The 23,917-nt window shown below is 35.6% G+C and overlaps 1 protein-coding gene across 2 annotated transcripts in view; it reads left to right on the forward strand.

Annotated features, from left to right (window-relative positions):
• LOC113113782 (gamma-aminobutyric acid receptor subunit alpha-2-like) overlaps nt 1–23,917 on the forward strand; it is a 53,841-nt gene that overhangs the window by 25,031 nt on the left and 4,893 nt on the right. For both annotated transcript variants that reach the window (XM_026280263.1, XM_026280264.1), the window contains exons 5-9: nt 2,740–2,960; nt 5,034–5,116; nt 5,221–5,364; nt 15,012–15,164; nt 22,467–22,669. In XM_026280263.1, the coding sequence (XP_026136048.1) occupies nt 2,740–2,960; nt 5,034–5,116; nt 5,221–5,364; nt 15,012–15,164; nt 22,467–22,669 (804 nt within the window). The remainder of the gene's footprint in view (nt 1–2,739; nt 2,961–5,033; nt 5,117–5,220; nt 5,365–15,011; nt 15,165–22,466; nt 22,670–23,917) is intronic.

Raw genomic sequence — 23,917 nt, forward strand, 5'->3', positions numbered from 1 at the left:
TTCTGTTGCAGTGCTTTTGTCTGCAGTCCAGTCCAAAATATAGAAGTGTATTGAGTCAGGCTGCTTTTATTCTTAAAATGCTTTCATTTTAGTCCATTTATGCTTTTATTCTAGGCCTGCTTTCAGTATATAAATGTTTTGATGAAATGAAATGGAAAGAAATGTAATAATTTTTTTTGTTTGTTTAATTTTCTTTTTTTCTTTTTTTTTCTTTTTTTTTTTTTTTTGCAAGGATGCATTAATTTGATACTAGAATCAAAGACATTTATACGGTCACAAAATATTTTAATTTAACATAAATCCTGTTCTTTTGAGCTTTCAATCCATTAGATATTCCTAAAAAAAAAATTAAAGTTTCCATAAAAATGAAGCAGCACAACTGTTTTCAGCATTTATAACAGTAATATATACATACGTATATATCAAAAATATAGCAAATCAGCATATTAGACAGATTTCTGAAGGATCATGTGACACTGAAGACTGGAGTAATGATGCTGAAAATTCATCTTTGATCACAGGAAGAAATAAAGAACAGTTATTTCACACACACATTTAACTGATGTGTCTACGAATAATCTAATGTAAATGCATACTCAGCACTTGTGAAGCAATCTCATAAACCTTCCTGACCTCACCACCTATCTTTATTTCCCTTACTCTCTGGTTATGTGTGTGTGTGTGTGTGTGTGTGTGTACATGTACAGTATGTGGGTGGTGGGTGTATGTTTAATAATATGAGTGCAGGGATGGCATGGTGGTGGGGTTTCATGGTTCATCTCTACTAGTTAATGGATGTTCATATAAACCCTCCTCAGCCGGGACAATACAAGCCCCTTGACTGAAATTAGACGGTCATAACCATTGCAGAATGCTGACTGGACGAATCGTCCAGATCTGAGAGACGAGCCAGAGAATGAGCTGTACATCCATCAAAAAAGCACCTGCAGCGGCGGAAGGCATCTGGCTACAGTCCCTGCAGTGCTTAGACACTGTCTAAGTGGTCATAAAACTTCTGTTCTCCATAACTGCTTGCAGTGTGACACTTCAGTCTGCAGCTGCTGTAAACCACAACTCTTAGTCTGGAACTTTCAATGCAGAACCAATTTAATTTAGTTTAGCTCTAGTTTTAAATCAGGACCTGATTCTAGTCAGAATGCTTTTATTTTTGAAATGCTTTCGTGTTTTTTCTGTTGCTGCTTTTATTCCAGAGATGATTTAAGACTAGAACCGTTTCTTCTCTACATCTGTTTTTCAGTATTAGAACAGTCTGTTTCTGTTAGTCTTAAACTGCTTTGACTACTTGATTTGCTTGTAGTTTAAAGGGATAGTTCATCATAAAAAAATGAAAATGACCCCATGATTTATTCACCCTAAAGCCATCCCAGTTGTATATGACTTTGTCCTTTAAGACAAATACACTTGGAGTTATATTACAAAATGTCCTGGTTCTTCCCAGCTTTTTAATGGAGGTCGAGATTTTGTCCAAGTCCAATAAAAGTGCATAAATCCATCATAAAAAGTTATCCAAACGGCTCTTTGAGTTTAGAACTGAACTGCTTTCACGGTAGAATTTATATTTTGAATAGATATTTTTATAGATATGTATTTTTTATATTTTAGTTTTAGTTAAATAGTTTAGTTTTAAGGTTTTAGTAAGTTCCTTATCTGTTTTTGTGATTTTAGGTTTTTTTTATCTTTTGTCTTTTTTAGCTTTGTCAACTACCTGAAATATATGAGTGAAATCTTACTGAAACGAAATTCTACTACATTTATCAATATATTAAACATCAGTTATGTTCATTTTTATGATTTCGTTTTTTTATTACATTTCTCAAAACACTGAAACAAAAAATAACCCACTATGAACATCATACGAACTATGAACATACTGTCAGCACTGCTTATAAATATTGCAAGTGTAACGTCAGTGGTTCTACTCAACACGCTCCGAGTGGGATTCGAACCACTGTTTCCGGCATGTGAGATGGGCCTCTGTTACAAAAGTATCCAACATAAAAATACCATATAGAAACAATTGAATACAAAGCACACAGTTTAACAGAAATATATCTGTCTTGGATGTGAATGTATCACAGCAGTTTTACATTCACTGTGGCCACTGATTGTTGCTGGAAACTTGTCGGCTGTTAGCTAGAACTCTGTTACCTTTTCACCTCCCTGTCTAAAGCCAAAACCCTCTTGTAATCTATCTTTAATGCACTTTAAAAGTTTTCCCTGTTCTACCAGCCGCGATGAGCTCCATAATGGTATCTCTGGGCAGCACAATCGCTCTTATGGAGCCGAGAGTGCGATCTGCTCACTCTCAGCGGCACTAGTTAAAGGTTTGAGCAATTGACTCTCCCCTACAGAGCTTGAGTCCTAAATGCAGGAAACTCCATTTGCAAATCAGTTTATTTGTGTTTATCCACCAGAGCAAAAATAAGTGGATAGAAAATGTTACACCACAGATCATTTGAGGTTAAGAAAATGCATGTATTTGAATTGCATTCACAGGCTTTGCATGGAGAGGAACACAAACCCAGGTTGTCCAATTGATTGGACTGTTACAACTGTAAACAACACAACAGTAAATTCACCACCAATCAGTCACTCTAAGAGTGTATTGTGTGCTCAGTTACCACAAAACAAAACACCATCCGAGCCCTTAGCAACAGAAAACATCCAATAGAACCTTAAAATGTGTCTAAAATGTGCTGTTGTTTCATCTTTTTGCAGGAGTACACCATCGATGTCTTCTTCAGGCAGAGCTGGAAGGATGAACGGCTGAAGTTTGAGGGACCGATGAACATTCTGCGGTTGAACAACCTGATGGCCAGTAAGATCTGGACTCCAGACACATTCTTTCACAACGGGAAGAAATCTGTCGCGCACAACATGACCATGCCCAACAAACTGCTGCGGATCCAAGATGACGGCACCCTGCTGTACACCATGAGGTAAGCAAGGTGTTATTTTCGCTAAGTGCTTTCAAAGTTTCAAAAGCTACCGCACCTAACAACATTGGAAAGTGCTGTGCATTTAAAATTTGACATTCTCAGTGCCGGTGCAGTTGAATATGTTAATAAATATATTCTTTTAAACACAGAACATTGACCCCTACTGTAAAACTATTAGATTTATGATCATACTGTCTTTCAAATTGTAAACAAGTAGCATCTACTCACCCTCAAAACATAACTTTTCTATAAAAGTTCACTTTAAGTTTTGTTCTCATCCAAAGATATTGTCTTACACCGAAAATATTGGCATACAATTACGTCAGACAGTCAGATCAGCTTTAAACATATATGATTTATGGTCATATTGTTTGTTTTCACTTTCAAAAATCTGGCCTATGATCTTAAACTACAATCCAAGTTTTCTCTTTTTTCCTTTTTTTGGATGAGGGACATACCCAAACTGCAGATATCTTGCCCTCCAGTCTTTTTTCAGTGAATAATGACTTTAATTTTGATCTGTTCCTCACATAATGTTATCAGAATTTATATTTTTGGTGAACGATCCATTTAGCTCATATTGTGGGTGGCAAATGGAGTCATTCCTCATGTAAATCCCTGAATCACCTTGTATTCCAGAAAATTAGGATAATTCATTCCTCACCGGCTCCCACACTATGACAGGCAGTTGTATTGATTTAGCCACTAATTAAGATGTTTCATCTGTTTTCAGAAATGTGACACGCACTTTTATAAGAGCCGATTTTATTGAAACCATTGACCTTCTCTTAGTAAAGCGCAGTCCTCATTCTAATATACATATTCAAGAGTCTGCGCACATCATCATCAATCTCCTTAATTACCTGCAGATAATTACCACAGGAAGAGCAGAATCTGCAATATATTATCGTGTGTCGTGTACACAAGCCCCAAACAACATGGCCTTTCATAATGACTCGATCTCGACTATGTTTATCCTGACGCTGCTCCAGAACACATCATGACACTCTCCAACACGTACACTCTCAAATTCGTTTTTTCTTTTTTCTCTCTCTTCTAAATGGCTCCCAGCTCTTCCTGTGAGCACAAATGCTCCTCGTCGCTGCCAAATCAATGAGAGCCTGACTCAGCTGTGAAGTGCAGGAAGAAAAAAGAAACAAACCGAGAGAGAGACTGAGAAAGCAACAGACAAGAGTGAAATAGAGGAGAAATGGATGTTGAAATGAACTTGCATTTATAAGATAGAGTAGGGTAGAATAGAGACTAGTAATAAACTACTAGTAAGAGATTGTTGATCTATTGAATAGACACAATATTATTGAGAATATAGAATTAGGCAGTATTTTGAATATTGCAGTGATTTTAATGCTCTTTTTTATTTTCCTTTTTTTTTTAAGAGCTAAACAATAGTTTTAAGGATAAGAGTGTATACGTAAGAGAAAAAGTATGAGAGTAATGGAATGTGGGCAGACATCACCTGTGGCATTTCTTTTCTATTTTTATGGTGGCACAAAATAAAAAATAATTAAATAATGTTCCTCATTCAGTGAGAAAAAAATTAGCAGCGAGTGAGAGAGTGTGGAGAACATGACTTAAATATTTGTACTAGATTATAGCTGGTATTGAAGGGTTTTAGATTTGATCAAAAATACAGTAGAGTATAATATATATATATATATATATATATATATATATATATATATATATATATATATATATATATAAAATAACAAATTGTATTACTCTTTGAAATAACCCTTTTATTTCTTTCAGCATCATTACTCCAGTCTTCAGTGTCATTGCTCCAGTTAATATTCTTTACTGCAGTCCACAGTTGTTCTCAAGGTTGCTTTGATGAATGGAAAGTTCAAACGCACATCAATTATTTGAAATATATTTTTCTTCTTTAACTGTTTAAATGTATTTACTGTCACTTTTGATCAATTTAATGTGTCCTTGCAGAATAATTAATTTCCATTTATTTCTAAGCTATATAGAACCCACCCACTCATGCTATTAATGGTAATGGCATAAAATGTCCGCTTTTGTTGTGTTTGGAAATGTAAATCACAGGTTGACGGTGCACGCTGAGTGTCCGATGCATCTTGAAGATTTTCCCATGGACTTCCACTCCTGTCCTCTCAAATTCGGCAGCTGTGAGTAACAGCACGGAGTGTCTTGCTTGTAATGATTGATTTAAACTTTCAAACAATCATCTGCAAAGTTTTAATTGTGGCCCCCATTGAAATCCTTCCTACAGATGCTTACACAACAACAGAAGTGACGTACACTTGGACAAAGAACGCATCCAATTCTGTGGTGGTAGAAGAGGAAAGCTCTAGATTAAACCAGTATGACCTGCTGGGACAAACCGTGGGCAACGAAACCATCAGATCCAGCACTGGTGAGTCCAGATACTTACAGATTGATGGATATGGTTTTATTATATAGAAAAACAAGCAAAAGATTCTTCAAGGATGCTTCCAAAGTCATTCATATTTGAAACAACATGACAGTAAGTAAATGGTGACAGAAGTTTGTCCTCAAACAAAAGCTCTGAAAGCCGCAAAGACTGAACAGACACGTTTGATAAATATACAAGGATGATTCTGAGGACTGTCTGATGTCACTGCAGATTTGTCCTTCTTTCTATCATAGTCTATCAAGCACACACTCGTTCTGTTCTGCTAAATCTGCTGTGTGCTTTAACACGATCTCCAGGCAAGACTCAACAAACCCTGCCTGTCACTTCCCGTGGTTCGCTCTCGCTGTCTTTCTCTCTCTCTCTCTCATGCACATCTTTGGTTTGCAGTGACATTTCTTGCATGTTGGCAGTTGGTAGCTCAGTAAAGCGAACATATCCTCCACGTGGGGTGAGATCGAGGCCAGAGCATGTACAAGAAATTCCACTTCAGTTGAGCACAGGGACTGTACAACAACAACACCCAAAAGACACGCCTCACGTCATGTTTAAAACATTATCTTTACAAATGGATAGCATATTCACAGCTTATAAGAAATTAAATACATTCTGGATGTTTTTCTTGCTCAACAGTAATTATAAGCACATATGGGATTATTAAAATATGGATTATGATAACTATAGAACAGAGTAACTGATGGGAGATATGTAACTTATATAAACTACTCATCTACTCCCTTAAAGTTAAATTTTTTAATGCTTTTGGAATAAGTCCCTTAAGGTCACCAAGGCTGTGTTTGTTTGATGCACAGTAAAATGGTAAAAACAATGTAAAATAACTGTTTTCTATTTTAAAATATTTATAAATGTAATTTATTCCAGTGAAGGCAAAGCTGAATTTCCCCTTCAGAAATCGTTCTAGCATGCTGATTTGGTGCTCAAAAACATTTCTTATACGTAGTTATCAAAGTTGAAAACAGTTGTGCTGCTTCATATTTTTGTGGAAAATGCGATACATTTTTTAGGATATTTTATTGATAGATTACAGACAGACAGAGACCGACTTACTGATTGATGATTGATTGATTGATTGATTGATTTTAAATGTATTGAATTAAATGCATTCTCGACATTGCCACCAGGGGCACTATAGAATATTTTAACTTACAGCTGACATATCATGAAAATTTGACTTTTTAGTGTTCCGTTGAACACTATTTAGAGTCCCAGCCTCAGAGGAAACAAGAGAGCATTGGATTATTGATCTGTTTACTGTATGCTGCTGCCACACAGATGTAATATAAACATGCAATTCTTCTGATTCTGATTCTGATTCTTTCCCAGCTGTTTACCTTCACAGACATAACAGTCTCTTTCTTCTTCTACTGTAAATAGGCATTTTCAAAATGATATAATAAATGACGATCTATGGAATATTTTGAGCTGAAACTTCACAGTCAGATGCTGGAGACTTATATATTGTAAAAGAAAAAAGGGGGGGGGGGGGCAAAATCGTTTTTTGCCTATTTTCTTTTCTGCCAGTTTTTAGTTTAAGGTCAACTACTGTCATTGAAAAGCAATGTTTTAAGAGAATTTTGTTGAACATGCTGCTATTGTAACCAATTGTATAGTGAAAGTGGATGCATATGTAAACCTGGATTGATTCTTAATACTATTCATTAAGCTCAAATATAAGGATGTTTCCATTTCATTTCCTAAGACAGTATTCCCCTGCCGAGCAGTGGCTTTGCTTGTTGTGTCCTGCAGGATTGGTGTCTTCTGCCCAGACCCATTTGTTAAGCTCCATTTACGAATCAGAACACACAGAAGTGGTGTGCACATCACATGAACCCAAATTTTGGGCCAGGTGCAAGACAACTGGATATGCAATCAATAAATACAAAAATGCAGTCTGCACACTGAAAAATACTGCTCCATACAAAAGTATATTTAATTAATTACAAGGCAACGTTTCGACCCTCAGGTCTTCATCAGGCACAATCTCAATAAGTGAGGAACACCTTTAAATACATAACAGGTGCTCACCTTAATTAGACTTCCTCACTTAGAAGTCATGTGACAGAAACAAATCATGTGACAGAAACAAATCATATGACAAACACTCAAAAAACAACATCAAATAACTTGAAAATCATATAACAAACACTCAAAATGCAGCATCAAATAACTTGAAAAAGACAAACATATAAAAATATTTATAGAAATGGCTTGATATCAAAATCCTCATTCAATCCTAATGGTGACAAAGTATTTAGAGAATAAATCCAAAAACATTCTCTCTGTCATAATTTCTTCTCATAGTCTCCACCTCTTGATGGTTTGGTTACCTTTTCTATACCGATGTACTTTAACACACTGACATTATGACCCATTTGCCTAAAATGAGACGCAATGGGACTACGCATATCACCGGTCCTAATGTTGCTGCGATGTTCACAAATACGAATACGTAATTGTCTGGATGTTTTACCCACGTAGGCAAGACCACACGGGCAGCGAATTAAATAAATAACATGGGTTGAAGCACATGTGATAGTGCCTCGTATCGGAATGTCGCGACCAGTGCGTGGATGACTAAAAGAATTACATTTGTGTGTGAAAGCGCACTGAGCACAATTGCCACACCTGTAGTTACCTGGAGGAAGAGATGGAATACCTTTCATGCGTGCAGGATATTCAGATTTTACCAACCAATCACGGAGGTTATTTTGACGTTTAAAAACTAATTTAGGACTGTTTTTAAAAACGCCAGACAAACTAGGATCACTAGAAATAATATGCCAGTGTTTTTTTAAAATTCTACGAAACTCCGCACCCAAAGATGAGTACTTCGTTGTGCAAATGGGAGCATTGAAGGCCTGCGTTTTGTTGTTACTTTTGTTTTGTAAACACTGCATTTGAGATGTATCATTCAACTTCTGTTTGGCATTTTCTATCCATTCCATACGGTAACCACGATTCAGAAATCTTTTAGTTAACTGATTAGATTGGTAAGTGTAAGATTCATCCGTGCTGCACACTCTACGCACACGTTTAAACTGACTGCTAGGCAAACTCTTAACTAAAGGTCTAGGATGGAAACTATCCCCTCTCAAAATGGTATTTCGATCCGTAGGTTTACGATATAGATCGGTATGAAGTTTGCCGCCACATTTGTATACTCTAACATCAAGAAAACTGATGCTAACAGAGTCATATTCCATAGTAAAATTCACATGCTCATTCCTTGAATTAAGATAATTTAGAAATAGCATCATCTCTGCAGGTGTAGCCTTGGTAATCATAAGCTCCATTTACATCACCCATAGCAAGCGGATGTACTCAAACCGGTACCGGCGACACGCGCACACAAATGTGTGCATTAAAACACACATGCATGAGCCTTTGGGGCTTTCCTCCCGAGGCACTTGTAAGTCCCCATCATGTGATGTGAGATTAATCATTCATTACAACAGTGTGAACATGCCGTCTAGTGTGAAGGAAATTGGGTCATCTGCCACACTTGAGTGTGCACTACATTTTGGACACTTGAGTGTTCGTAATATCTGAAGGATTTTTTAATACCTTTCTTCCTTGAGGCCACAGGCTGGGAAACCACTTAGAGTAAAACCACTCCAGTTTGTGTGTGTGTGTGTGTGTGTGTGTTCACATTGATTAATGATGCAATGAAGGGGTGTGTTTACAAAAACCAAGTGCAGTCGAAAGGCACAATGTCCGATGGGCACTTAAGCATGATGTCAGGAGGCGCAACGCCCATGTTTTATTCAGTCTTGTCTTTGCTTTAAAGGGATAGTTCACCCAAAAATTAAAATGTGATGTTTATCTGCTTACCCCCAGGGCATCCAAGATGTAGGTGACTTTGTTCCTTCAGTAGAACACAAACCAAGATGTTTAACTCAAACGGTTGCAGTCTATCACTTGTATCTTAAGTGGATGGGAATGTCAGCTAAAACATGCAATAAAATAAAATAAAATAAAAAACATACAGAAACAAAACCAAATGAAACCCTGCATATTGCGGACTTATAAGTGCATTACCGCCACTTTTCTCTCAAGTGGACCATTGACACTCTATCTGCAATCCCAATTAGGAGTGTAAATGGTCCATTTGAGAGATAGGTGGCGGTAATGCATTTATAAGTCTGCGATCCACCATAAAGCAAGAAGAAGATGCCTTGTGCCTGTAGCACATTGTGTGAATCAGAGGTAAAAAGAAAACAATATAAATACTGTTCAGTTTCTTGCACAGACCGATTGCTTCGTGTCTTTACACATCAATGTATCATCACAAGCCGTAGGGTTTAATTTGGTTTTGTTTGTTTTGTTTTATTCTATGTTTTAGCTGTGATTCTTTATAAGAGTGATAGTCTGCAACGGTTTGAGTTAAAAATCTTGGTTTGTGTTCTGCTGAAGAAACAGTCACCTACATCTTGGATCCCCTGGGGGTAAGCGGATAAGCATCAAATTTTCATTTTTGGGTGAACTATACCTTTAAGATAACAATAAATACACATTAGTATATCAATGAGTGATCTGTTTCATGAGTTACATTTCACCCCAAAATTCAGGAAAGGAACTATTTGAAATAATATTTTGCTTTAAGAACATGAAGCCTATATTTAGAACCATTAAGATTTTATGACATTATTTTCGTGAAATTCAAGCAGTGTTACATTAATGAGAATATAATGAAATGTTCCATTGTGAATAATGAGAATTACAAAAAAAAAGAAAAGAAAAGACAAAACACTGTCAGGAAAATGTCCAGATGAATTACAGTAATGAGAATATTGAGGGAGAAATGTGCTTAATTATCATGAAAATAATGTCAAATACAGCAGATCTTAAAAGAATAGTTCACCCAAAAAATGAAATCCCTGATATCCTTCGGAACATGAAAGAAGATATTTTGAAAAACATATTGTTTTATGCATATGGAAGTCAGTGCGGTCCACACATTTCATCCCAATAAATTATAAAATGCATATATTTTCTGCTCCAAAGAAAGGGTTTGAACAACATGAGGATGAGATCATGATGACTGAATGTACATTTTTGGGTCCCATAAATTAGTCTTATTTTTCTTAATTTATGTTATGTTATGTTATGTTATGTGTGCCCTAGACCTTTTCACGATATTAACTTGCACAAAGCAATTATTAAAGGTGTAGTTCACCCAAAAATGATAAATCTGTTATTATTCACTCACTCTAATGTCTTTTGAAACCTTAATGGTAAAATGTAATTGAATGTACAAAATGACAAGAAAGCACCACAGACATTTGTAACAACCTGAGGGTGAGTTTATGACACACTCATGTTTATGTTTTGGTGAACTACTGGTTTAATCACAAAATCGCCCCTCTCTTTTTGTTAATCTCTTTTCTATCCATCATGATGTTCACACACTGAGATCTCTGTGTTTTTGTGAGATCATTACTGGCGAACATGCTTGATGCCGATGGTTTCATCAAAGTGTCTGGGTTTCCCCTGCGTAAAGATGGAAAACGAGAGACAGAGAGAGAGAGAAGGGGAAAGATCAAATGATGTTGGCATACTGTCAGTGACATCATGCTTAGAAGATGAGACATCTGGATTCCAGGCAACATCACCATGATGATCAGCAACACGGCTGCGGTGGGAGAGAGTGACACACGCTCACTAGCGGTAATTAGCAGTGTAGATCTGTCATCGTTTGCACTGCTTTTGTGTTTGGATGTGTGGGATCAGACTTCTGACTCTCAGAACAAAGTCTAGTCTACACAGCAGCTTATTATGGCCCAAAAACACCCACTTAGATATGAATAGATTGTCTGATAAACATGTAAAAGTGACCAGCCACAGTTCTTTTTCTTTTAGTGATGGAAATAGAATCTGAAATAGTTGATAACACAATAATTAGCATTTTTTCACACTGCAAAAAACCTTATTTTGTATATTAGTCTCATAAATATCTAAACATTCTTAAATCAAGATACATTTACTTGAGAAGCAAGTATACATTTTGTTTTGATTAAAAAAAAAAATTAAGTGAGTCTATGCTTGGAGCAAAAAATAATAATAATTATATGGTTCCATTTTTTATATCAGTCAACTTCATTATTTAATATGAACTAACAATGAAGAATACTTCAATAGCATTTAATAATAGATTATTAAGATTATTTAAATGCAGTAACCTTTTTATATAAATGTTATTTAAAAACAATTATTGTGTATGTTTTATCAAGTAAATTTATGTATTTATTTATTTATTTATTTATTTATTCATTAATACATACTAATACATGTTGTACATTTTAATATTATTTAATGGATCTGAGCTAACATGAACTAACAATAAATCGTTGTACTTTCATTAACTGATATTAACATAGATTAATAAATATTGTAATAAATGTACTGCACATTCTTAGTTAATGTGAATTTATTAACTTTAATGAGACCTTATTTTAAAGTGTTAGAAAAATAGCTATCAATGTGGTAAGAAAATGAAACTTAATTCGAACAAGATTATGTTTCTTACCCCACTGACAGATTTTTTTTAAGCATAAACAGATTTAATTTTTATACATTTTTCAGAAAACAAGAATTGATTTTGTGTAAATGTCTCAATATTTAAGAATTTATGGATAGAAAACAAGATTAAAAATATATTAAATATAGATTTTTTTCAGTATAATTAAACTAATACTGTTGAGAACATTGTGTTTGCAGACAGTTTTTAACAGATGTTTTATTGCTGTGTCACTCACCTTTTTAAACAGACTCCATATAGTCGTGTCTCAGAGGGCCGTTTCTTTGTCTTCATTAAATGATGTGTCTTTCTCCTGTTATTATTGTGTTGGTCTTCAGGTCAGGGTGAGGTCAGGCTTCTTAATGAGAATCTTTGTGTCAAGCGTAGTGTTGCTGTAATATATTAGCTCCGTTCCAAACCCTAGGGAGCTGTCTATCTAGACAACATTTTTAGGCATCTTGCACGCTTCCAACTCTTTCCACTTTCATGGATAATAAAGGTTCTTCATGGAACGATCAATGCCATTGAAGGAACTGTTATTTTTAAGTAAGCATTAATGGACTTACTGTATTTGTAAAACATTTTATTTAATCCACTCATGGGGTTTGATTTCGATTATGATGCTGTCTTGTAAAGCATCTGCTTCTGTAAAGAGTAAACAGCAGAGCAGCTCACTGGGGTTTGGAACGGAGCCAGTGTGTGTTCTGGAATCACGGCATCTCCTGTGACCTCATGTGACTGATCCTCATCTTCACGCTTTAATTAACATCTTCACGGTGCATAGACTGCAGCTCGGACACACACTAACACAGTTTAGTTACAAAACCTAATGAGCTTCCTCACTGAATGCTGCTTTTTATTTATCAATTAGTAATTTTAGTGCTTCAACTTCAACTTATTTTAGCTGCCAAGGCAACATTTGTGATTGTTGTTTTGATTTCACTTTAGTGTTTATAGTGTGTTTTTGTTTTGTTTAGTTTTTATTTGTTTTTTTGTCATTTCATCCGCTTTCATTATTATATTATTATACATTTTTGTAATTTTGTGATAAATATATATATATATATATATATATATATATATATATATATATATATATATATATATATATATATATACATTTACAAAATGTATTTTATTTTATATTTTATATTTTTATTATTATTATATATATATTTTTTTCTAATTGTAATTTTAGTGTTTCTACATGGTTGCTGCCAAGGTATTTTTTAACATTTTCTATTATTTTAAGTTTTAAATATAATATTATATTTAATTTGTTAATATTAATAATCAGGTTTCATTAAATTTTTAGTTAGTTTCTATAGCAAATTTATGATCTGCTTTCATCATTTCAGTTTTTTTTTTTTTTTTTTTTTTTTATGTTTTAAATATTACTATTAAGATTTTATTTATTTTTATGCAACTTTCAGCTTTGGTTATTTTTAGTTTAGTTACCAATGCTTCAACTTAAATTTATTTCAGTTAACTGCCGAAACTAAATTTTTCAATTTTAGTCTACTTTAGTTTCAGTTTTTCTAATATTTATATTTTACTTTACTTGAGCTTTATTTAAACAATTATCAAGCATGCTTTCAGTTGATTTAGTTCACAACGATGACTCCAGGTTATATATGATGCTGCCAGAACTTGGCCACAATGAGGTATCCAAGAAGTTTTCTGCCTACCATTTGGAGCAGTCTTCATGTCAAGAGTAAGCGTATGATGCTTTAAAATCCTGCCAAAGTAGGCAGCACAATAGGTTTGGAAAGAGATCAATTTCTCCAAAGTCTCTAAAAAACACATCTTTATACTCAGTAGAGACACATTCTCACACACGTACACGCCTGAACTCTCCCCTTGTTTTCAGTGTCTCTCTATCTATGCACATTCACATTTCATCATGCTGTTTCTCTAGTGGACTGCTGTTAATTAAATTAAATCAGACGTGGCTCAGCCTCATCTGTGCTTATTTTCCCCACCGCGGCTCCGTGCTGAGCTAACCGGTGCTTGTGATAGACGGAAACAAACTCCGAGAGGGTGCTGTGTGCAGTTGAACAAGGAAGAGAAGAGTGGAAGAGTGGGTTTTACAGGATTAGAGCTGGCTGAAATCTGTCTGTGCTTCCTCTACAGAAAGGACAAGGAGATCCCCCCCCCTCCTTTGCCAAATGGCACCACCACGGCATCCTCCACCAAGATCCAAAGGCGTCAGATAGATTTCTCTCTTCTGTTGCCATGGGCAACCAATGTCTTTCTCCATCTTTCAGTTATGCCTTCCCCCTCTCTCTCTGTTTTGTGGGCTGCTTGCTGGTAGACATTCTCCATTTCCAGGCGGCTTGCCACCTCTCTGTGTCTCTTTGAGCGGTTGGGATATTGCTCTGTGATGATGAGGTTCAAACCCTCATGATGATGTTGAGGAGATTTTCTCTCTCTATGCCATTTTGCTTGGTAACAAACTGACCTGATCTTTTCATCCATGGGCTTCGTGAGATGAGGTGTAATTGTGGAATCCCTCAAAGAGCTCTCGGCTTATAATTACATTTATCTTTCCCTCCCCTGCTATGTGACATCAGCTCTTTCGGAATATCCTCGGATCGCAATATGCGTTTCATAATCCTGCTCTTTGATGTTCTATTTAAAGAGTGCCGCTTCTTCACATTAGTCCCATTTTGTACACTATTTACTTATGATTTCCCATCAGGATCCAAAATTAGATTTTTGTCAGCAACTCATGTACGTAGATTCTCCAAATCTGTTCATGAAGAAACAAACTCGTCTCATATTGGATGATCTGAGGAGGAGTTCATTTTGGGGTGAATTATTATTTTAAAATCGAATCTTTTTTTTTTTTTTTTTTTTATGTCTAGGTTCCTACACAAACATCTGATGGATGAATTTTCCGCTGAGGTTAAAGTTGTCAAAAGTCATGTGACAGTCACTAAGTTTTAAATGTAAACCTCTTGTATGTATGACTTGAATTGTTCACATTACTACAAATCGTTGGATCAATATTCCGATTTAAAACATGTATTATGTTGCGAATTAACTGATATTTGGGACTGTTTATCATAACTCTCTTTTGTCCTCACAGGTGAGTACACTGTGATGACTGCCCACTTCCACCTGAAGAGGAAGATTGGTTATTTTGTGATTCAGACGTACCTGCCATGCATCATGACCGTCATCCTGTCGCAGGTGTCCTTCTGGCTGAACCGAGAGTCTGTTCCAGCCCGGACTGTTTTTGGTGAGTTTCATCTCTGAGTGAATCTCGAAGTTCGAATCTCAAACTAATCATACATTTCAGATTGATCTGTGGTTTGGAAATAATTTGTACTTTGGACGCTACTTCAAAGAGTTGAAATAAAAGCCTATTTGTATATGTATTTTTGCTTAAAATTCAAATGTTGGGTGTTTTAATATCATAAATGGACTGTAATAACTAGAAACCACCATTTTGAGTGTGTTTATCAGGTTACATGTTAAGTTTTGAATATATTGGTTGATTACAATTGTAAAATTTCCACAGAGTCACTGTTGCTAAACTTTTTTGATGCACTATTGGCCTCCAGCCGAACTGATGCAGAAAACCTGCATAAATTAATTTAATGTGACAGATTAATGGAGGACTAAAGTCACATTGAGCTTAATAAAGAAGTGAAGGTTTGATCATAGATTAAAATTGACATGGCTATTGAGTTACAATTCTAAAAACAAAAGATTTATATATGCTGTATTTAGTGTGTATCTATATATAATTTATGTCACTGAAGAAATTAATTGAAAAATAACTAAATAAATATGTATGGTACAGAAAAATCCCAGTTACCATAGTTACCCATTCATTTCTAAGGGGAAAACTGAAGAGGTGTTTTGGCTGTAGAGAGTGAAACATGCTGAAAAATATCATTTTACTTTTCTGGAATGAAATAATGATGAACAAAGATTTTTGTGAATCCCAGATTTTAAGTTCCCAGATGTTATGTGGCCCGTTTACAGGTTAAATAAGTAAAACGTTTTTTGGCTCACTGGGGGACCTTTCAGTAAAAGGTTTTTAAAAGAACCATTTTTCTTACTGTGAAGAACTTTTAAAAAATCTGAAGAACCTGTCACCATTATAAAGACTTTTTATAGAATGGAAAAGTTCCATGAATGTTAAATGTTCTTCGTGAAAACATAGATGCCGATAAAGAACCTTTAGAGTGTAGGTTGGTGGGCTAAACAGGCAGTGATGTAGAAGCAGGTGTTGATCTTCCTCTGCAGGGGAGAAGTTTATTCACACTATTACATACAGTAGAGTAGAGTAGAATAGGGGTGGAAACCTCTGGTCCTAGAGAGCCGCAGTCCTGTAAAGTTCAGCTCCAACCCTTATAAAAACTCACCTGCCTGTAGCTTTCTAACTCCTCAGACCTGGATTAGCTTGTTCAGGTGTGTTTGATTAGGGTTAAAAGAAAAATCTGCTAAAGAAGCTGCGGCTCTCCAGGACCAACGTTCGCCACCCCTGGAGGAGAACATTCCATATGCTGACATTTTGGCAGATTAGCTTCAATATAAGCTGTTTTTAGACAAGAAAGATCTGAGTTCTGAAACTTACAGGATGTTTTTAAGGCACAACGACCCCCTATATAACAAAAGGGAAGGGAATGTAAAAAGTTCAGTAAACGGTTCTTTGGAGATCCAAAAATGGTTCTTCTATGGCATCATAGACACTTTTATTAACAAGAGTGTACTAATGCACAGGGAAACTGTAATAAGTTTGTTTTCCCCCACATGTACATTTATCTATCCACATCTGTTTTCAGCAATCTGGCCTGCCTTTATAAACAAAAAGATAGCCAATGGTGGGGATATCTACATATAGTGTTGGAATAATAGGCTATTTATTTCTCTCAAAGGACGATGGAAATACAAAGTATAACTTTTTGTTGGAAGAAAAACTGGAGCATGTTTTCCAATATAGCAGTACACCTGATTCTAGTTCATTAATAGAGTCTCATTGACCTAAATTGGATATTGTAGGTATTGAAAACATCCACAATGTCGCCGTGCTTCAGGATCAGTACTGAGAAACACTATTGTAGCTGAAGAGGTGACCTTCAACCCATAAAATGCCCAAGTAGCCCTGGGAGCCCCTGGCTCCAGGGTCCTCTGGCCTAGATTAGAGACTTTAGCAGGGAAGCCGGTCCTTTCTGAGCATTTCTGTGAGGATTTATGGAGCTCAGGTATGGAAAAATTTGGTTACTGTGGAAATTCCATGAGCTCTGTGTTGCTAAGCATGTAACGTTGAGAAGATGAGTCCTCCTGGCATAGTTTCAGATGTCTTTCTACCCCCACTGGCTGTCTCTCTCTTTTTGCCTGTGTCTTTATTCTCTGTTATCGGTTTCTCTCTCTGTCCCTGAAGTCTTCTGGGAGTTCTTCAGCTATCCCAGTCACTCTTTTTGTTTCTTATCTTTCTCGCACTATCCGTCTATTATATGAGCCTTTTAAACAACCTGTCATCGGTTAACCCTGAAAAGTCAGTGTATTAATTGTAGAGCATCAGATGAATTTGTAAAAAAAGCTATATGACATTTTTACCATGTCGTGGATTGCTTATTAGAGTTTGATGAGGTGTTGAGATATTAAAGTTGAAATAGAGAGAATATCATTAAAATGGAGCTCAGATAAGCATGAAGGCAGTGAGAGCTACATAATTGAAAACTTGCTCCAGGCTAAATAGCTCTGGAGCGTTATCTAATGTATACTTTATTATGATGCTTATATGTACACGGTGCAGCCATGTGTTTTTTAGTTTGTTGTATTAGTAAAGTATTAAAGTATTAGTCCAGCTGAAAATGAAAATTCTGTTGATTTGCTCACTCGCATGTTGTTGCAAACCAATATGAGTTTCCTTTACAAAAGCAGGTATATAGTTGGAGTCTCCAGAGTGCTTTTCATAATGGGGACAGGGTCTTTCAAGCTCAGAAAATAACAAAAAAGCACCATAAAATCCGTCTGTATGACTCATGCGGTACATTTTCTCTAGTCCTCTGATGTGATGCAATAGCTTCGTAAAAGGAGCACATCAAAATTACGAAGCCGTTTGCGGAAAATCTTGCCATCAGCGACAACTCTCAAATCTTCAAACACGTTCATTTCAAACATGGTGTTTAAAATAAACACATGGCACCAGGTTTGATGACAGTCATGTCATTATCGATTGCATTGTGACAAGTTTGAATACATGCTAAATAAAGTTATCATATGACTTTAGAAGAGATGAGTCATGTGGACAAATTTAGCAGTAATTGTTTGTTCTTTTTAGAGATTGATAGCATGTTTATATGCTTTTACTTTTGTTGAATGGAAATAAGCAGCCATTCTGCCTAACATCATCTTATGCGCTTCACAGAAGAAAGAAATTCGTATGAGAGATAATCAGAAAACAATATTCATTTGTTGTTTGAAAATGTGGCAAAGGCTGTAAGTAAATGAAAGCATAGTTTAAAAATCTGCTCACCATCAAGCCATGCAAGATGTAAATGAATTTGTTTCTTTATCAGAACATGCTTTATCACTTGCTCAGCAATGGATCCTTTGCAGTGAATGGGTGCCGTCTGAATGAGAGCCAAATAGCTTATAAAAACATCAAAATAATCCACAAGAAATCAGCACCACTCAAGCCCATCAATTAACTTCTTGTTAGTAAAAGGTGCATGTTTGTAATAAACCAATCATTAAGTTTTTATCTTCAAATCGTTGCTTCTATACAAACTAACTTACATTTTGGATGGGTGAGTAAATTTTCATTTTAAGGTTAACTAATATACCAGTAAAAAAGAAAGCAGATGTTCTTGCCATGTATTATGGTAGGTTTTTATTTATTTTATTTTTTACAGGTTCAGCTGGGTTTATTTGCAGCTCGGTGTATAATGATACTTGATGGAAACTGAAAAATAATTACACAGAATTCAGCCAATCTGCTGGTAACCATGCAATTTTATAAACTAAATTTAGAATGATGTTTTTTCTCAGATGATATTTAGGTTTTTTTTTTTTTAAGTACCAACAGAGGCAGTGTTTGAAGTCGTTTCAGGCAGTTTGGAGTGTGTTTCTTTCATCTCTCTGAAGTATGTTCCATTACATTTCTCTCCATGCCAAAACTGATACTTCTCCATCCTGCAGTCTAGAGTCTGACAGCGTCTCTACGAATGAGATGATTAAAGATTTATACACTTCTGCAAGCAAATCACCTGTTACCCAGGCAATCAGGGTTCCTGCGCAGTCTTCACTGCTCCCAGTACACCTGTATAATAGACTCCATATTCAATAAATGACAGTATTGTTATGATAAGGGGTTTTGTCTTGGGTTGGTTAAACCCCTGCTTAGGAATTCATTATTGCACCACACCTGTTTCTTATAACGGACATTATAAAAGTTGCACACATCCACACACACATCGCTGATTATTTCTTAGCCTGTTAATGTGTTACCCTGTCTAGTTTCTGTCTTGCCTTGCCTTGTTTTGCCAACGTACTTTGACCTTGGATTGCTTATTGGATTACACTTTTTGCCAGCTCTTGGATTATGCCTGTTTGCCCCCACGTTTTTGTCTATTAAAAGCCTGCAGATGGATCCAAATGTCTAATGTCTCAATCTGCACATCAGAAGTATAATCTACTACACTACCATTTATTTATTTATTTATTTGTTTCATACAATTAAAGGGATACTCCACCCCAAAATGAACATTTTGTCATTAATCACTTACCCCCATGTCATTCCAGACCCGTAAAAACTTTGTTCATCTTCGGAACACAATTTAAGATTATTTGGATGAAAACTGGGAGGCCTATGATTGTCCCATAGACTGCCAAGTAAATAACAGTGTCAAGGTCCAGAAAAGTATGAAAAGCATCGTCAGAATAGTCCATCTGCCAACCGTGATGTTATGAAGCGACGAAAATACTCATGCCACCGCAAGGATGCGCTGCTTCTACATGTATTTATGCTTTGAAAACGAAACAGCGCATCCTTGTGGTGCAGCTGATAGTTTGAGTGATGTGGAAAGACACAGAGAAGAATGTTGACAAAGGAATTGTTGAATAAAGTTATTTTTGTTTTCTTCACTTAAAAACAGTATTCTCGTCACTTCATAACGTTATGGTTGAAACACTGATGTCAGATGGACTATTCTGGCAATGCTTTTCATACTTTTCTGGACCTAAACAGGGTTTTTTACTTGACAGTCTAGCTCAAGTCTCCCAGTTTTCATCCAAAATAGTAACCAGAGTGGAGTAACCCTTTAATGACTGTTATAATGTTTAATATAAAAATATTTGGTTTATTGACCAATTAGTTGTGAATAAGTATGCCTTTTTACTCTCTAATTGAATTTTGAATATTTTTTAATAAGATTATAATCACATAAATGATGCACTTTACTTGCCCAGTTACCATTTACTTTGGCCATATTTTAAAAAGTGGGGCTAATAAGATGGTTCACAATGACTGATGAGTAAATTTCTCTCCATTTCCTGTGTTAATGTGTTCTCTATGATATTTGTAGATTGAGCTAATGGACTTCCTACGATTTGTAAACACATTTAAGATGGTCAGCTGAAATGTATCCGCTGTTTGAGATTATATTGATCTCTTTCGCCTTTCACTGCAGCATTTCTTTTTTAGTCCTGATACATTGACTGCTTTGTCATTGGATGGATATCTGCAATTTGGCTAGGGGAATCTGCTCTTCTCTGGTAGTCAGCCCATTTCAAACTGCTGTCATACTCTTCCCACCTGGGATTGAATACTGCAGGGTTTGACGGCAATGGAAATTAATTGGAGGCATTTGTTTACATGCATGGTCGCGATCAGAGTCCCCAAGCTTGCCGTCTGTCAGGCCGATCTGTCATTGCAGACCTGGATCAGGCAGGAGTCAGGAAAGCACAGGTTCCTCTCCAGAATCCCTTTACGATGTCACAGAGTCTCAGCTGAGAGTGTGAAAATGCTGGAGGATTCTCATTAAGGTTATTGTCTCCCCGGACCCGTGACTGAACAAGGCTGTCATCTTCTTGTATTATTCCCCTCAAAACCCGAATTATTCAAGCCCTTCCTTGTAATACACGAAGCACTTTCTAAAAATACTTACATTTTAGTAAACACTGCACAGATCTTATGAAGGGACAGAAATGGAAAAGAATTCAAGCATTTAGGCAAAGGGTTGTCATGTTTTTGGATCATTAGAAGCCCCAAGACTGGAAAAAAATGTGGTGCACTAAAGATATAACAGCAGGGTCCTTACAGACTCAAGCTTAGGAGATGTTTAGTCTTTCAAAGTCATTGAAGGTGATGTCATTTTGTGATGTTAAAATACTTTCTCCTGCAACACAGCGGGCGATGTGTTGCTCCAACACTATTTCATGACCAGTTTGTACATATTTTTATGAGGTGGCTTATTCATATGAATTCGTACAGCTTCACTCATAGGTTTTTATAGGATTTTTGTGACGGGTAGGTTTAGGAGTGGTACTTCGTACAAATCCCTATGAATTTGCCACCTCATAAAATACTTACGACTTTGCAAAAATGGAATGAATATGAAAGAATTTCATAGTCGTGAAACTTATGTTCCTTTGTGTTTCCCTATTTTGGTAATGTTCCATTCCTTGTTTTGTTAATTGATTAATCCCCACCTGTTTCCATTCCATTCCATTACTTTCCTTGTGTTTAAAAACCCTGTCTGTCCAGTTCCTTCTTGTCCACTATTAATGTGATGTTCTATTCTAGTGTTTGAAGATTTGTGCTTTTTCTCCCTTGATCATTAAAAGAGCTCTTTAGATATATATTCTTCGTCATGCGCCTAATTTACACACCATAACGTATTAAAACGAAACAGGTCATATGAATTAGCCACCTTCTAAAATATGTATAAATTTTTTTTTTTTATTTATGTATTGTTTATTTGTATTTTCCAACCAATAACAGAGGTAGGGTGTTTTTGGTAACAGTTTTGAACTATTTTGAAAAATTCAACAAGTTTGATTTGGGGGTGGGGTATTCATTCATCCATTCATTCATTTTTTAGTAATACAATGAAGAGTTTTGACTAGTTTGAAAAAGTCTGAAAAAATGCATTCAGTCATTGTTTTACTTATTATTTTATTGCTTTATTGTTTTATATATTAGTTTACTGTTTTATTTATTTATTTGCATTTTACAACCAATATTAGATGTAGAATGTGTTTGGGAACAGTTTTGACTGAAGTTGGAAAAGATTTTATTTACTTATTTGCTTTTACTTTTATTCATTCATTCACTCATTTATTCAGTTGTTTAATGATGTTTTACTCTTTGACTTATTTTTACCCACCTGTGAACCACCTGTGAACGTTTGCTAAACAGGTTTAATTTTTTCATGCAATGGTGGAATCAAGTGGTGTTGCATTGATGTGATGCAAGATTTCTACAAAGTTTAATTCCAAATTCAAGTAATTCTGACATTCTGTGTCCTGCATTAGTTTATCATGGTAATTTGCATCGTGTTATCATTGTTTGTATTCCTCTCAGGTGTGACCACTGTACTGACTATGACCACTTTGAGTATCAGCGCCCGTAACTCCCTACCGAAAGTCGCCTATGCCACAGCCATGGACTGGTTCATTGCCGTGTGTTATGCCTTTGTCTTCTCCGCCCTGATTGAGTTCGCCACAGTCAACTACTTCACCAAGCGCGGCTGGGCTTGGGATGGCAAGAGCGTGGTCAATGACAAGGTAATAATCATTAATCATGTCCCAGCATGCTTTGTGTTGTTCAGGTGGGGTGTCATTTGGATCAGATTGATTGATGTGGTGACAGTACTGTAAAATTTGAGTGATGTGATATCTCAGGGAAAAAAATGAAGTAACTGTTGGGAATTTAAGAGCACTTCAGGTAGATGAAAATTTGGCTTGTCTAGTAGAACACCTGAATTCCTCATTTATTTGTCTCTTGGACAGCAACATGATTATCGGTATAAAGCCTAAAATATCTATTACATGCCTTCTGTCATCTTCTTAATATAGATAGTCCACTTTTTTAGTAAGTAACAGACCTTTAAGTATACTGTTGTTATAAATACACCTACTTCAGGTTGTGGTTCATGTGTCTTTTTGCTGTGAAATCTTGACTGTTTTTCTAAAGTAAACATAACAATGTTAGTAATATTTCAAAATGAACACTTACTGGACTGAAGCAACTTATGTGTACTTGATTATCCAGACATCATTCTTTAGAAGGATACATTTCAAATGTGATTAACAAATATGATCATCAGGCATTTGTTTATTTTGTTATCTTTCAGTCGTTGTTGTATTGCATTGCATTATATTTTTTTGATATATTATTGGGAGATATAGAGTGACAACTGATGTTTATATCATTTTATTTAACTAGTCTATGGTACTGTTATAAGGATCTCAATGATTTATAATAAAAGCTATTAGAATTTCATCTTACTATGTGCCCAAATACAAATAGCATATTTTGCTCAGTTTGGGCCTCTTCATATGAGCTCTGTATTTCCATATATCATATACGAGTCATAAAAGGCTGATGTATCATGTATCACACTTTTTTAAAGATTTTCACAAAAGATTCAAAAGTGGTATAAATTCAAAAATAAGGTTTTTGTTTTGTTCCAACACTTATTTAATATATTTCAGGATTTACAGGGTTAAACAGATACTTTAACTGAATTGCATGGTTCTCAGATGTTTCTCCCGAAAAACAGGCCATAATTATAAATGTATTATAAAAAATAATTTCACATCTGAGATATTGATATGAATTCAATATGAAACATTTCTTGTCAAATTCATCTTTTTGACAATCATGTATTTTTACAAGAAACATCTGATACAAAGGTGATACCTAAATAAATGCTTATGCATATCATAAATTACTTTCTTTTTACATTTTATGTTTTATTGCATTTCCTATATGTTCCTCCATCTGTTTAGGGCACATCAGAAAGAAATTGT

The sequence above is a fragment of the Carassius auratus genome, chromosome 14 (genome assembly GCF_003368295.1).
Source record: "Carassius auratus strain Wakin chromosome 14, ASM336829v1, whole genome shotgun sequence".
Lineage (NCBI taxonomy): Eukaryota > Metazoa > Chordata > Actinopteri > Cypriniformes > Cyprinidae > Carassius > Carassius auratus.